The sequence below is a fragment of the Electrona antarctica genome (genome assembly GCF_951216825.1).
Source record: "Electrona antarctica genome assembly, chromosome: 5".
NCBI classification, from domain to species: Eukaryota; Metazoa; Chordata; class Actinopteri; order Myctophiformes; family Myctophidae; genus Electrona; species Electrona antarctica.
The window spans coordinates 14,334,971-14,348,592 of NC_136810.1; the positions used below are offsets into that span (position 1 = coordinate 14,334,971).

General features: G+C 45.5%; 2 protein-coding genes across 2 annotated transcripts in view; both read right to left on the reverse strand.

Moving 5' to 3' along the window:
- kcnq1.2 (potassium voltage-gated channel, KQT-like subfamily, member 1.2) overlaps nucleotides 1-13,622 on the reverse strand; it is a gene marked incomplete at its 5' end in the record, with an annotated part of 360,645 nt that overhangs the window by 325,806 nt on the left and 21,217 nt on the right. The window contains 3 exons of the mRNA XM_079501199.1: nucleotides 1,528-1,624; nucleotides 1,817-1,895; nucleotides 2,193-2,319. Coding sequence (XP_079357325.1) covers nucleotides 1,528-1,624; nucleotides 1,817-1,895; nucleotides 2,193-2,319 — 303 coding nt within the window. The remainder of the gene's footprint in view (nucleotides 1-1,527; nucleotides 1,625-1,816; nucleotides 1,896-2,192; nucleotides 2,320-13,622) is intronic.
- Nucleotides 10,236-12,276, reverse strand: LOC306923173 (CWF19-like protein 2; the record flags this gene model as incomplete). Its single annotated transcript, XM_079501201.1, has 1 exon — nucleotides 10,236-12,276. A coding segment is annotated over one exon (2,040 nt), but the record flags the coding sequence as incomplete, so codon positions are not given.

A 13,622-nucleotide genomic window follows, 5' to 3' on the forward strand; every position in this document is an offset into this window, starting at 1 on the left:
GTGTGTGTGTGTGTGTGTGTGTGTGTGTGTGTGTGTGTGTGTGTGTGTGTGCGTGTGTGTGTGTGTGTGTGCGTGTGTGTGCGTGTGTGTGTGTGTGTGTCAGTAATAGCCGAGTTGTAATCAGCCGTGTGCCTGTGTCGCACACCGAAGATAGACGATCTACAAGATCACAGCACAGCGTGATGCGTTGTGACCTTGTAGTGTGTGTGTGTGTGTGTGTGTGTGTGTGTGTGTGTGTGGGGGGGGGTCCTCAGCATCAGAATCATTTTAACCACATTATCCATTTATAGGTTGGATATTCAAAAGTAGCAGATCTACAAGTTCACAGTGCGTCACTTTGTGCCGCACTGAATGCTTCTACATCTGTTTTTTTTTTTTTTTCTTTGTTTTGAGAATTTGGAATAATTTTGTTCATTGTTTATCTAAATCCTCTATGCTGGGCGTCCATAAAATATTTTCAGATGGGGGCCCAAATACATATTAATTTTGGGGGTCCCTGACTTGAAAATGTTTCAGAACCATGGTGTAGATCAGGTATTTTCAGTACGCAACACCGGCATGCAGCCAAGTATAAAGCTCCCTTTAATAGTCGCTGGTAAATGTAGCATGGACGACAACGGCCTGTCTGACCCAAGGCAGACGAGCCTCTCTCGTCCTCTGGAGGAAATGGCAGCTATGTGCACGAGGCTCAACTGACCTCAAGAGGCCTTATTTGGTGAAGAAATGCCTCCAGAATTGCCTCCAAACTCCCCCCCCCCTCTCCCCGATACTGGGTAAGCTGTGGGTGAGAAAATACCTGCTGCTGCTCTTACAAAGGTTTGGTATTTTATGAATGAGGTCGTTGTAAATGTGGTGTGCGTGCATCCAAGGTTATTCCAAGGTGAGTGCTGTCGCCTCACAGCTAGAAGCTCCTGGGTTCGATCCCCGCTGGGGACGCTGTGGGCGCTGGGGGCGTGTTGCCTCCTCCGCGTCATCAGTGCCCATACGTGAGGCGGGGTTGGTGAAAGGGCCTTTCTGAGTGGAGTTTGCATGTTCTCCCCGTGTCCCCTAGGGTAGGTACCCTCACAAAAAACATGCAGTAATCCTGTTCTCTAAAACTACCTCCCCCTGGCCAGCTGGGGTGCCTGATGGAGGGGAAAGGAATTGGTCGGAATAACGTGTTCCTTCCACACGATACGTCCGGCCGGGGAAACTCTCCCCTGTCAGGTGAAAAGAAGCAGCTTGGACTCCTCATGCATATAAGGAAGCATGAGGTATCCGCTGCCCCCCCAGGTTGGCAGAGGAAGTGTAGCGCCCAGGATTACATTAGATAATTGACACTGGGTGAAAAAATGGGTTGCAAAATCGGGGGTACAAATTTATTAAAAACGTGCAATGAAAACATAACTTGTGTAAGTCGTTATTGGGAGGGAAGCTGTTCTACAGTCAATTAACCCGTGTAAGTCGTGTTCAGGAGTCAAAGTGTTAACTGTGTCCAAAATAAACAATCCAAAAAAATGAGGGTTCAGGTTTATGGTGGTACTGTACCTGCCGATGGATAAACACTACAGATCCCAGAAGTCTCCATGTTCCTCCCTGTCGATCCACATGCAGCATGCGCAGTATCTGCAGGAAGCGGATCCCCCTGAACAGTGTTGAGTGTTCATTTAATTTAACTCTGATGAATGAAAACACGCACACACGCATGCACGCAGCCACTCTGTTTACATTATGTAGCTGCCTAGCGTGCCAATGCAAGCTAGCATAACATTTGCATGTTTGCATATGAAATTAATGTTTAGATTTGCAACCATTTACATAAAAATGTATGCAATACCTGATTGCAGAGGTGGCAAACACCTGGCCGTTGGACCCGACACTCAACACGATGACTGAGGCGATGACCACTATCAAATCTGCGTAAGGAAGGAAGGATGGAAACAAAGAAGAAAGAAAGAAAGAAAGAAAGAAAGAAAGAAAGAAAGAAAGAAAGAAAAATAAAGCCAGAAACAAACAAAAAAACAATTACAAAGAAAGCAATGTGTTTACACAGGCCTTCATGCAGTATTGGAGTGCTACAACTGTTATCAAGCAGTGCAACGTGTGCTTGGAAAAAAGCCCAAAGTCATGAGTCCAGAGTGGAGCACGCTATAGCGATATGCATGGCATGACGTGGGTCCACTGCAGGGAACAAAGGAGAAGGCCAGGTGCACCTATAATAGATATGGGCTTCCTGATGAAGCGGAGACGTCCTTTGATGCCCACATATTTGCTGCGGCAGCCGGCCGACCACAGCCGGACCACGTACTCCGTGCCAAAGAACAGCACCAGAACGATCTCCTGTTAGGAGCACAGAGCAAACACACACAGAACAAAGAGTTAGAAACTACTCGTGCGCCAGAAGGAGAGAAAATATACAAACCTTAAACACTTAAGCCTTATTTTACAGTTCATCCGTACAACGGTGCTGTTCACCAATTTTTTTTTGTTTTACATTTTTTCACACCTACTGAAAATAGCACATTGACAAGCTCACAAGGCGTCTCACCAACACTCGTTCTGAGCTTGTCAATGCACTATTTTCACTAGGTGTGGATTTTTTTTTTAAACTAAATTAATTTTGAGTCGTAAAAATACATTTTAATTAACACATTCAAAAGGCTACTGTTGCTGTCAGGCAGAAACTTCTTATCTCCATATTCTAACCGTTTTTTTCGTAAACTACTAGATCTGCTACATTTGCTGGTTTTGAATTTGAATCATTGTTTTGACATAGGAGGTTTCCACCCGACAGAGACGATATTATGATAACATTGCTAACTTAACAAATTATACAATATCATTTCTGACAGTGCAGATCATCACATCGCGTTAAGACTATAATCCGACTGCAATTACAATCAATCACAGAAGATTTGAGATTATGATATGAGTGGGGTCTGGACAGGTACGTTGACAGAGAAGGACAGAAATGGAGGTGGTCTAGAGGTAAACAGGCCCACCCACAGGAGGCAGAGTCATAGTGCCAGTGATGACAGCTCATATTCAGACCAGGTTCACAATGGCTCACTGATTGAAGGTGCAGGGTTCCACGTAGTTATGTATAACAACAACCACTACCTGCACGGGATATCGTCACTGTCAGGCAGAAACCTCTTATCTCATATTTAGAGTTGTTGTGTTGTTCTTTTCATAAATTAACACATTTAGGACTGAGAACAGATTCTCCAAATTGTCTTCTAAGTCAGTTTAGACAGTTTTATGAAAAACCCCTCGATGTCAGTCGTTCTCAAACATTTTCATGTCAAGAACCCCCAAAAATATATGTAATTGGCCGCCGACCGCCATCTGAAAATATATTGTTCCAGGGACCCATCCCAAAAGCAAAGATTTGAGTTAAAACGTTCTGAAAGAATATATATTGAAAGATTTGTGCCACATTTTCACGATTTTTTCAAAAAAGCATATCTACAAGCTCGTAGCGCAGCACTCGGTGCCACACTATGAGCTTGCAGATATATAGCTAAAGTATAACATAATGCTTAAAACACCAAAAGGGGTTCCCGTCCAGAATGGGTAAAAGCCCTACTTGATCACACTACTACAGCATCACATAAAAGTCATCAAAAGGTTGCAGATCTGCAAGCTCAAAACACAGCGTGAAGCGAAACGTTTCAAGCTTGTAGATCTGCTACTTTTGGACATATGAGGTTTCCAACCGGCCGAGATGAGTTAAGGTCATTATTGTTCAACGTTGCAACTGTCGACATTTCTGCCTCGCTTGGAGCTGGAGATTAACTGATTTCCAGTAAAGGGACAGTAGATAAGACGTTTTTTTCCACTTCCATGTCTCTCTACACCTGCATGCCTGTTAGGCTGAGTAGGTGCTCAGTTTATCTGTGTACATCTGCATTGAATGCGTTCGCCTCTTGAGATGCAGTGGAGTAGAAGTACAGTATCAATGAATTAAGGTTAATAGGTAGGGTAAGTGATATATTTTTTAGTCATTGCTAAAACGAAAAGTTTATTAAAGATTATAGCACTATGGGGCATAAGTCTTGGCGGCCATTTTGTGGTTCCACTGATCCAAAGCCCATTCATTTTTGACACATAATCAAATGTTTTATGGTCATGATTTACCAGGGGCCTGGGTGGCTTGATGCTGGGCTTTTGGGAAATCTTAATGGGAAACAATGTGTGGGCCTTTTTTGAGTGGAACCACAAAATGGTATATGCCACTGGTATGCCCTATATTCTGATAGTAATCATTAGAAGGAGTGTTTGTTCACTAACAGGGTGCCATATCCCCAATCTTAGCTCTTTAATAAACAGAAAATACATTTGCAGGTGGGTTCCAGAATATTAGCCAATCAGGAGAGAGTATCAGTTCCAATTGCACTTGTTTATTCTGTCTGAGTTCTGTCTGAGTTCTCTGAAAACTCCTTTTCTGTTTCATGAAGAGCTGGAGAGACATGGAGACTCCTGTTACTGAACAAACCCTCTAATGCAATGGGTACTATCAGAATCTAGATCTATTTAACACTAATCTTAACCAAAGAAAACCACTTACCCTACTTTTAAACTACTTTTGCTTTAGGTAAAAGCACCTCAAAATCGTACCCAAGTACAGTACTTGACTGGCTGGGTGATAATAAGGCCCCCATGCCTGCCAGCCAGTTGGAGGTCCTTTGGGCTCTCCCCTCCGGCGGCCACCATGTATCCATAATATTTAGCCACCTAAGTGTTGGGTAATGACCCTGGGCCATGTGGGTGGCCTTCCAAGTTGATTGCTTGGTCTGGCTGCACTCTGAGCGCCATCCGCATGACATCCAATACTGCGAGTACTGCTGATGCAACAACATAGCACCGCCCCCACACCAGTACACACACACACACACACACACACACACACACACACACACACACACACACACACACACACACACACGCATGCACGCACATGCACAACCACGCGCACACACACACCACCAAACAATGACCTGTTCATTCACATCAGATACACAGTACAAATCCTCAGTGCTCATTTAATTCAGAGATTTGTCGGTCATGTTGGTTGAGCAAGAGAAAGAGAAACAGGATCGGAACACAACACTAGTAGATAGACTGACAGAACGACAGACTTACAGACAGACATGGTAGAATGAACAAATGACAGACAGACAGACAGACAGACAGACAGACAGACAGACAGACAGACAGACAGACAGACAGACAGACAGACAGACAGACAGACAGACACAGACAGACATGGTTCAGTGAGTCTCTAAGGTCCAGTTCAGTAACAGTTGAACTTGAGCGGCCAGCCATGTCACTAGTAATTGTTTGACCTACGAGGAGATTTAATTAGCCTGCACTGCTGCTGTGTGTGTCTACATAGCATAGTGCCATCCACATCTGACTCAACATCTATGAATGATGATAACACCCAATATTGTTGGGGGTTTAAATAAAACGTTTTATATTCAAAGGTTAAAGCACTATTTTGTGATAGTAAATATTGATATAGAGTATTTGTTACAGAAAATACATTTGCAGATTTCAGCCAGTCAGGAGAGAGTACAGGAGAGAGTATTTATCAGCTTCATAGAATTTTCGCTTTATCAGAGGAAAATGTATTTGAAGTGCTTCAAGTGATCCTCTAAAAACACATACACACACACTCCACACACCACACACACACACACACACACACGTGCACGGATGCACATATACGTACCGGTACCATAATAATGCATCAGTGCACACAAACACTACCTATATACATTTATTTGCCAAAACTGTGCTCCATCGTGGCTTGTATACCTACAGTAAGTATCCTGATAAATCACAGATGGAATCTAACCCTCCCTCCCCAGCTGAACACAGTTAAGGCCTGCAGGTTTCCTGACCTCCCCTGCTGGCTCTCCTCATCTATTTTAGGAAGATACAGCTGCATTAAATTATGTCACTTATGGCCCAGTTGGAGCGGATATTACAGTCACACCGTTGGGTGCATTTATTTATGTTAAGATACAGGCTCAAAATGGCATCACACATTGATTAAGTGTAACTAATGGTTTGTACAAAAAAACAGCCATTGTTCACCCCAAAATAAACAAACTCAGAGACTAAGGTCTGATCAACAACAGACAATAACAAACTAACCAACAACAATTATGTAACTTGAACTGCGTTCACCCTGGCATCCAGGCTTCCATTGAAAACAAATGTCAGACTGTAGCTTTGTATCTTCATGTCGCTGGCTTCCATTGAAAATGAATGGTAGCCTGTAGCTTTGGAGCAACCAGTGTGAATGCAGCATCAGGACCCTGTCAGTCCCTGATGCTGCATTCACACTGGTACCTAACCTGCTCTGTGGGTAGGTTGTTTGTTTATTTGTTTGGTTGGTTGGTTGGTTGGTTGGTTGGTTGGTTGGTTGGTTGGTAGGTAGGTAGGTAGGTAGGTAGGTAGGATGGTGCTGCTGATAACTGAACTTTGACACTGAAGCCACTGCTTCTGCTCAGAGCACTGGCTGTGTCAGACAACAACTGTAGTCTGAGGGCCCTATTGTGGGTGTCTTACTGTAAGTACCAGGCCTTATGCCTAAACTTAAGACATGGAGGCATGGTTAATGCTGTTTGGCCACTCAATACAGCCAAATAGCATTGGCTACACATCCAGGTCTTAAGTTAAGTCATAAGAACTGGTACTTAAGACACGCAAAATAGGGCCCTGAGTGACTGTGCGTGCGTGCGTTAGGTCCGACTGGCTTTACTTTGGCTGCTCCTATGAAAGCCAAATATCCTGAAGGACTAATGTCCCCTGTGCCATCCAAAACAAGCAGCCTGTGATTCATGGATGTCAACTAACCCTGAACTTTCTAAGTATAGCTACTATTGCTGTTGATACACACCGCCATGGACACTACAAGCACGCGCGCACGCACACACACGCACACGCACACAGTCGCACACGCACACACACAGCAGGATGAGTTGTGTGCAGGTGACAAAGCCTGCATTTGATTTTCTCAACTTTCCTCCACAGAGGAACATTTGCACACACACACACACACACACACACACACACACACACACACACACACACACACACACACACACACACACACACACACACACACACACACACACACACACACACACACACACACACACACACACACACACAGGGGTGAGAGAAAGAGAGAGAGAGAGAGAGAGATGAGGGGGGTGAGAGAAAGAGTGAGAGTAAGAGAGAGAGAGAGAGAGAGAGAGAGAGAGAGAGAGAGAGAGAGAGAGAGAGAGAGAGAAAGAGAGAGAGAGAGATGACCTGAGAGATAGGGAGAGAGAGGGGGCAGGGGAGAGAGCGATGTGTCAGAGACAGAAAGAGAGAGATTGAGAAAGAGCGAGAGAGAGAAAGAGACAGATAGACAGAGTCAGAGAGAGAGGGAAGGAGGGGGTGAGACAGGGAAACAGAAAGACAGAAACAGACAGAGACAGACAGAGTGGGGGGAGTGAGGCAGAGAGACAGAGACACAGAGAGAGGTGGAGTGAGGTGGGTGAGACAGAGACACAGAGAGAGGTGGGTGAGACAGAGCTGTTGGCTCTTCATGGGTGCAGATAAATGAGTAACACCGACAGTGCATCCTGAAAGGGCACGTCCAAAAGTTTAGAGAACACACTGTACACTCCTGTCCTCTGATTGCCCCCAGTGCTCATGGGCGTGTGTGTGTGTGTGTGTGTGTGTGTGTGTGTGTGTGTGTGTGTGTGTGTGTGTGTGTGTGTGTGTGTGCTCTGTGTACACAATGTAGTACGTAATAACTGTGTGTGTTTTCCTATTCACGGCTTGCTTGCCGGCCAGGCGAGAGACGGATGATGCAAGCTCTTTGTAGTGTTTCCAAACTGTGGCCATCATTTTCTTTTACCTGTTGTAAGTCCTGGATTTATTGCGTCACCTAGCAGCCTTAATAGTCCAATAAGCCACACAAACCCATATTTACTAGCAAAGTGAGTGTACGTGTACAGTCCTCTGCTCACACTACTGTTGATCGAATATTAAAACGCTTGGCCTCAGAGCACTTTATTTGCAGTCCACTACTACAGTACCGTAGCAATTCTCAACCGTATTCATTTCAAGAACCCTCCATTTTTGCATGCATTAATCCTTGAGGAGGGGTCCTTGAGGAAGAAAACAATATATTTTTGAATTTACAAAGCTTCCCATATAATGTACAAATGGTACACATTTTGTGCCAGGAATCCCCACTGGCACAAACTCCTTTCAAATAGGGGTCCACAGCCAAATACATATATGTTGGGGTCCCTGACATGACAATGATTGAGAACCACTTCATTAGGCTATGGACCCCCATTTGATTTGAATTTTTTATTATCGCTGGGACTTCACTGTCCCTTCACTTCACTGTAAAATCCTTAGTGTTTTATTAAAGCAATTTATAATTAGTAAAATGGACCCATCACGGCTCAACAAAATACATTTGTCTTCTAAATCAACTGTAAATTTAGTTGACTTTAGTTGATATTTACTAAAATATGACTAAAACCAAAGGGAATTTTATTGAAAAAACTATGACTAAAACTAAATTGCTGTCAAAACTAACCCTTCATGCAAATAATTTACAAAATGTAAAAGCCATTTGGGAAAAGCCGTTTTCCAAAAGGACAGATATTATATTTTATAATCTGTCTGTTTTTATGACTGCGGGAAATTTGCAGTGAGACCACGAATCTCTGTGAGCTATTATATTATTATCAATTTATATCTGATCTTATTACACTAGGTGGACGTTTAAGATGGCGGGGTTAGTGTCTCCTCTCAGCCAAGATCTTCTAGCACCATCATGTGGATAAAAGGGGGTACTGCAGACAAAATATAAGACCACAACTTATAAAATCTAGCCAGAACCGGTGTCAAGATAGGTTCCTTCTTTTTTTTGATTTTCTGTTCCTTTATTTGTTTTGCATATAATATAATGTTGTATATCCATTCAGTGACTTATGATGATCCTTCCTTATTATATATATACTTACCACTGTCGAATGGATATATGATCCTGTATGTGAGCAGAGACTTCCGGTTCCGCCGGACTAATGATGACGTCATCATTAGTCATGTCAGATGGGGAACGGAAGAGGCCTCTGGTTTGCGAACTAAATTAGTTGCTTAGTGCTCAGCATCAATGTATATAACTTAAGTTAACTTGCCATATGCTTAAATGTTCTATACGACCATCGATTCATCCGCAATAAACGTCGGGGCTTAACGAGACACTGCTGTCTCGTTGAACCCAGCTGGGTGAATAAGCTAAATTAGGCTACCTAATCAATGTCAACACTCACCACGGTAAATGCTCCATATAACTATGAAAGCGCTAATGTTAATGTTCACTGCATACACGTAATATAGTTACATGATGACCAAGCAATGTTACAGTTCACTGTAGCCTACAGCCATTTGGTTTCCAAATCGTAGCGCTGTACAGTACAGCAATTTAATTTCCCCATCGTAGCGCAGCTCGCCTCATTGTGTGCCCAAAAGAACAGATCTGCAAGCTGTCGACACGCAATCGAGCGGCATGTTGATTGTTTGTATGTCTGTTCTTTTGGTTAGGCAACGCACATTACACGTGGTATGTGGGTTTGAGAGGCAATGATTAATGTAAACTATATAGGCCTACAGTAGCCTAGTAGATTATAACCATGTTGACAGTTGTCATAATATTGTATAGTTCGGGACTGTTGCACACCGTTAGCCAACGGTGAATGATGAAAAAGTTGCACTTTGTTAACGGGGACAGTATTGGACATATTAACTGCGTCACATCAGAGGATCGCTGGCTGATTCAAAGATGTTTACTCACCCCTGGAAATCGCTGGAAACCATTAGAATGTTGGAAATGGAACATTATCAGCCAATTAACGTGAGTTACATAAATCCTTTATTTCGGCGATTAGTCCGTTCACACTCGCCTCAATAACATTTGAACCACGGCGCAAAGCGCCGCGGCCATATAGTGGCATTTTTCTTTTTCCTTTTTTTTCACTCAGGCTTTTTCGGGTTTTCGGGCCCAACATTATGGTAATTTTTAGGGTAGTTAGGGTAGGGTAGGGCCGGGCCTTAATTTTCAGGCCCGATGAGAACTCTAGTGTGTGTGTGTGTGTGTGTGTGTGTGTGTGTGTGTGTGTGGCAAAAGAGACAACGAAACCATCCCATAGAATAGTGTGTGTGTGTCATCAGCTAGTCATGTATCTTGGTGCAGTCGTATGGTTTCCACCACTGTGCGAACTGAAGGACTTTCTTCCTCTGGTCGTCAAAGTTCTCTCTAATGGGCTTCCTCCAACGCCTGGGCTCCAGGTCCATCATCCCTCCTACTATCTCCTTCCCAAAGTAGTGAGGGAATTTATGTTCGTTCTCAATAACATGAGCGAAGCCGCCCTGGAGGCCAAAGTCAACGGCAAAGTAGGGCAGACCTCTAGGAACAGCTTGGCGGATATCTTTCTTTGAGAGCTCCACCAGCTTCTTGTTCATGGCCCACTCCTCATCACTCTCCATGATGGCTTTCTTGAAGAATATGGGGGCCATGTCCCCCAGCTCTCTGAGCAGAGGGATACACTCCAGCACCATGTGTTGCCTCCTGCGTGGGTTCATGTGAGTCTCCATGAACACACAGTCCAGGTCCTGGGCCTCGAACACGCGCACCAACGCACGCCGGAACAGCTGCATTTCTGACCAAACATCCTCGTCCAATCCGGTGGCAGAGCAGTGATGGTGCAGAGGACAGATGAGACAGTGTCCCTCTGTCATTGACACCCCCGCAGGCAGGCTGAGGTACACCTTGCTCCCGATGGCCACTAGGAGGTGTTTCTGGAGCTCCTGGCTGTTGAAACAGTGCGGGCACTTGTCCAGGGTGGCGGCCAGCCTGCGGTGCTCCGCGATGGCCTGGCTCCTCATCCTCTCCTCATCTTGGCCCTCACCCTCCCGTTGCGCTGAGCTCGACACGAACATGTCATCCAGGGTGTAGTTGTCTCCATCGGTCTTCCCCATCATCTTGGCAGCCATGCGGGAGTAGAGGGCGTTCTGGTCCTGTGCTGTGCTCATCTTCTCTCTCCTCACTAAGTCACGCAGACCCACGTTGTCATCATCCTGGAAGTAGCGCACGCGCTCGCCGTCCACATGAGTCTCAATCATTTTCTTCTTGCGTCGACCTCCGTGGGGTTCCTGCGGTCCCGACGGGGTGTTGACTGGCCAGGCGCGACCTGATTGGTCCGTTCTGAACAGCAGCACGTCCTGGTCCTCCTCGGAGCGTCCCGGGACCTGCTGTGTATGAACTGCTTCCGGATGCTTCTGTCTGGCAGCTCTGGCCTCCTTGGCTTTTCTAGCTGCCTCCAACTGGGATTTCAGCTTGTCCACCATGGCCGTATTTTCCATGATCTCCGCTTTCACCAGCTTGGCTCCCAGTTTGTTCATCTCCTCATCTGTCAGCAACGGAAGCTCCTCTTCCTCACTCTCACTGCTTGATGATGATGTTACTGCAGCGTTGTCTTCATGAGCACCCTGTTGGGGTGCAGCGAGAGGAGGAGGTATCCCAGCATGCCTCTGTCTGTCCTGCTCTGGTTTCTCTGAAGAGTCAGAGCGTGGAGGAGGGGGACCGCTGCTCTTCTTCCAGGCTGGAACCCTGGCGCCCCCACGGTGGTCCGGATCCTCCTCGCCGTCCGAAACAGGCTTCTGGAAAGCCGCAGATGGGAGAGACTGTGGACCTGCATCATCTTCTGAGGGCTTTAGAAAGCGGCCTTTCAGAGAACCAAGAGAGGAGAGGGGAGCTTGGCCACGGCCCTGCACGACAGAAGGGCTCTGTCTGGGGGCATGATGCCGCTCCTCACCCCGGTCTGGAGCCCAGGACCCTCCTCTATCCCTCTCCTTGCCTCTGTCTTCATCTCTATCCCTATTCCTCTCTCTGTCTCTATCTATACCCCTATTCCTCTCTTTGTCTCTATCTCTGTCTCTATCTCCATCTCTCTCTCTACCTCCATCTCTCTCTTTGTCTCTATCTCCATCTCTCTCTCTACCTCCATCTCTCTCTCTCTCCCTGTTTCTCTCTCCGCCTCTCTCTCTATCCCTTTCTCTATTTTGATCTCTTTCACTGCCTCTATCCCTTTCTCGGTCTCCATCTTGGCCTCTCTCTCGTTCCCTCTCTCTGTACCTCTCGTCCTCTCTTCCATCGCGGCGTCTGTCTCTCTCGTTTCTACTCCACCTGTCTCTGTCCGTTGCCCCCTGTCCCTCTCTCCTCCCCCTCCTCCTCTGTCCCTGTCTCTCTCCGTCTGTCCTCTTCCCCTCTCAGCCGCTTCAGCTCCTTCCTCTTCTCCTCCTTCTCATACTGCTGTTTAGCCTTTTGGAGTGCATCTTGGCGTGCATTCCATTTAGAATCATTTCTGTCTTCAATGCTGTTCGTACTTTCAAAACTACCTCCGTACGTCGCCATGACACTGCCGTACTGCTGTAATGCACATAACTCGAGAACCGTTCGCCCCACCAACTTCAAATTCGACACACGCGTCGACGTCACAACACTCCATATTTGGGCATGCCTGACACAGAACTCCATATATAGAAATAAAGGGACACAGAGAGACAGAAATCTCCATATATGGGCATAAAAGGGACACAGTCAGATGGGTGGAACGGGTACTCTGACACGGGTACAACTGGTATTGCATAGCCGGGTGGGGCATGGATCACCAACTTCCATCGTTACCGACTCGGTGCTCTACAGCCGGGCACCAGGCTAGTGTACATTAAATCCACAGTGGATAACGAGGAATGCACTATCAATAGTAAAATAAAAAAACATATTACAGTATTTAGCCTAAATGTTAGTTATAGCATAATCCAGTACGTATGCTTGACCACATGAACCCTAGTGTTACCTATTCTGAGGTGAACATAAAGAAAAATAGCCGATCTACAGGCTCACAACACATTGTCTTGTGAGCTTGTAGACTGGCTATTTTTGCCATTTGTTTTTCAAGATTTGTGTTGAAAAGCTTCACTTTAATTTTCGTTTCAGTTAAATGTTTCGTCAATTCTAGTTTCTGTCATTTTGTTAGTTGCAGTTACTGTACCTACTGTATAATAACCCTGGCAGTGAGTTAAGTGGCGTTCACAACAAATCGTTATCTCCAGCTGTGTTCCATGGTGTGTATATCTGTTCTGTTGCATTATTTACACGGGGCAGTGTACTGTATAGCCACCGCCACGCTTCTGATTTGTGGTGTCGTGAGCTACGTTATGTGAGGACACGACAGACATAAAAACCCTTCTTGTAGATGGCTTAAGGCACGCACACACACACACACACACACACACACACACACACACACACACACACACACACACACACACACACACACACACACACACACACACACACACACACACACACACACACACACACACACACACACACACACACACACACACACACACACACACACACACACACACACACACACTAGAAACAAGTCCCCAGGACTTTTTGGTGTTATCCTTTTAGTCTTAACACATTATGGGCCCGATTAAGCAAGTGGAAAAACCCATGCGGTAATACAGATTTGGGCCTCGCTCTG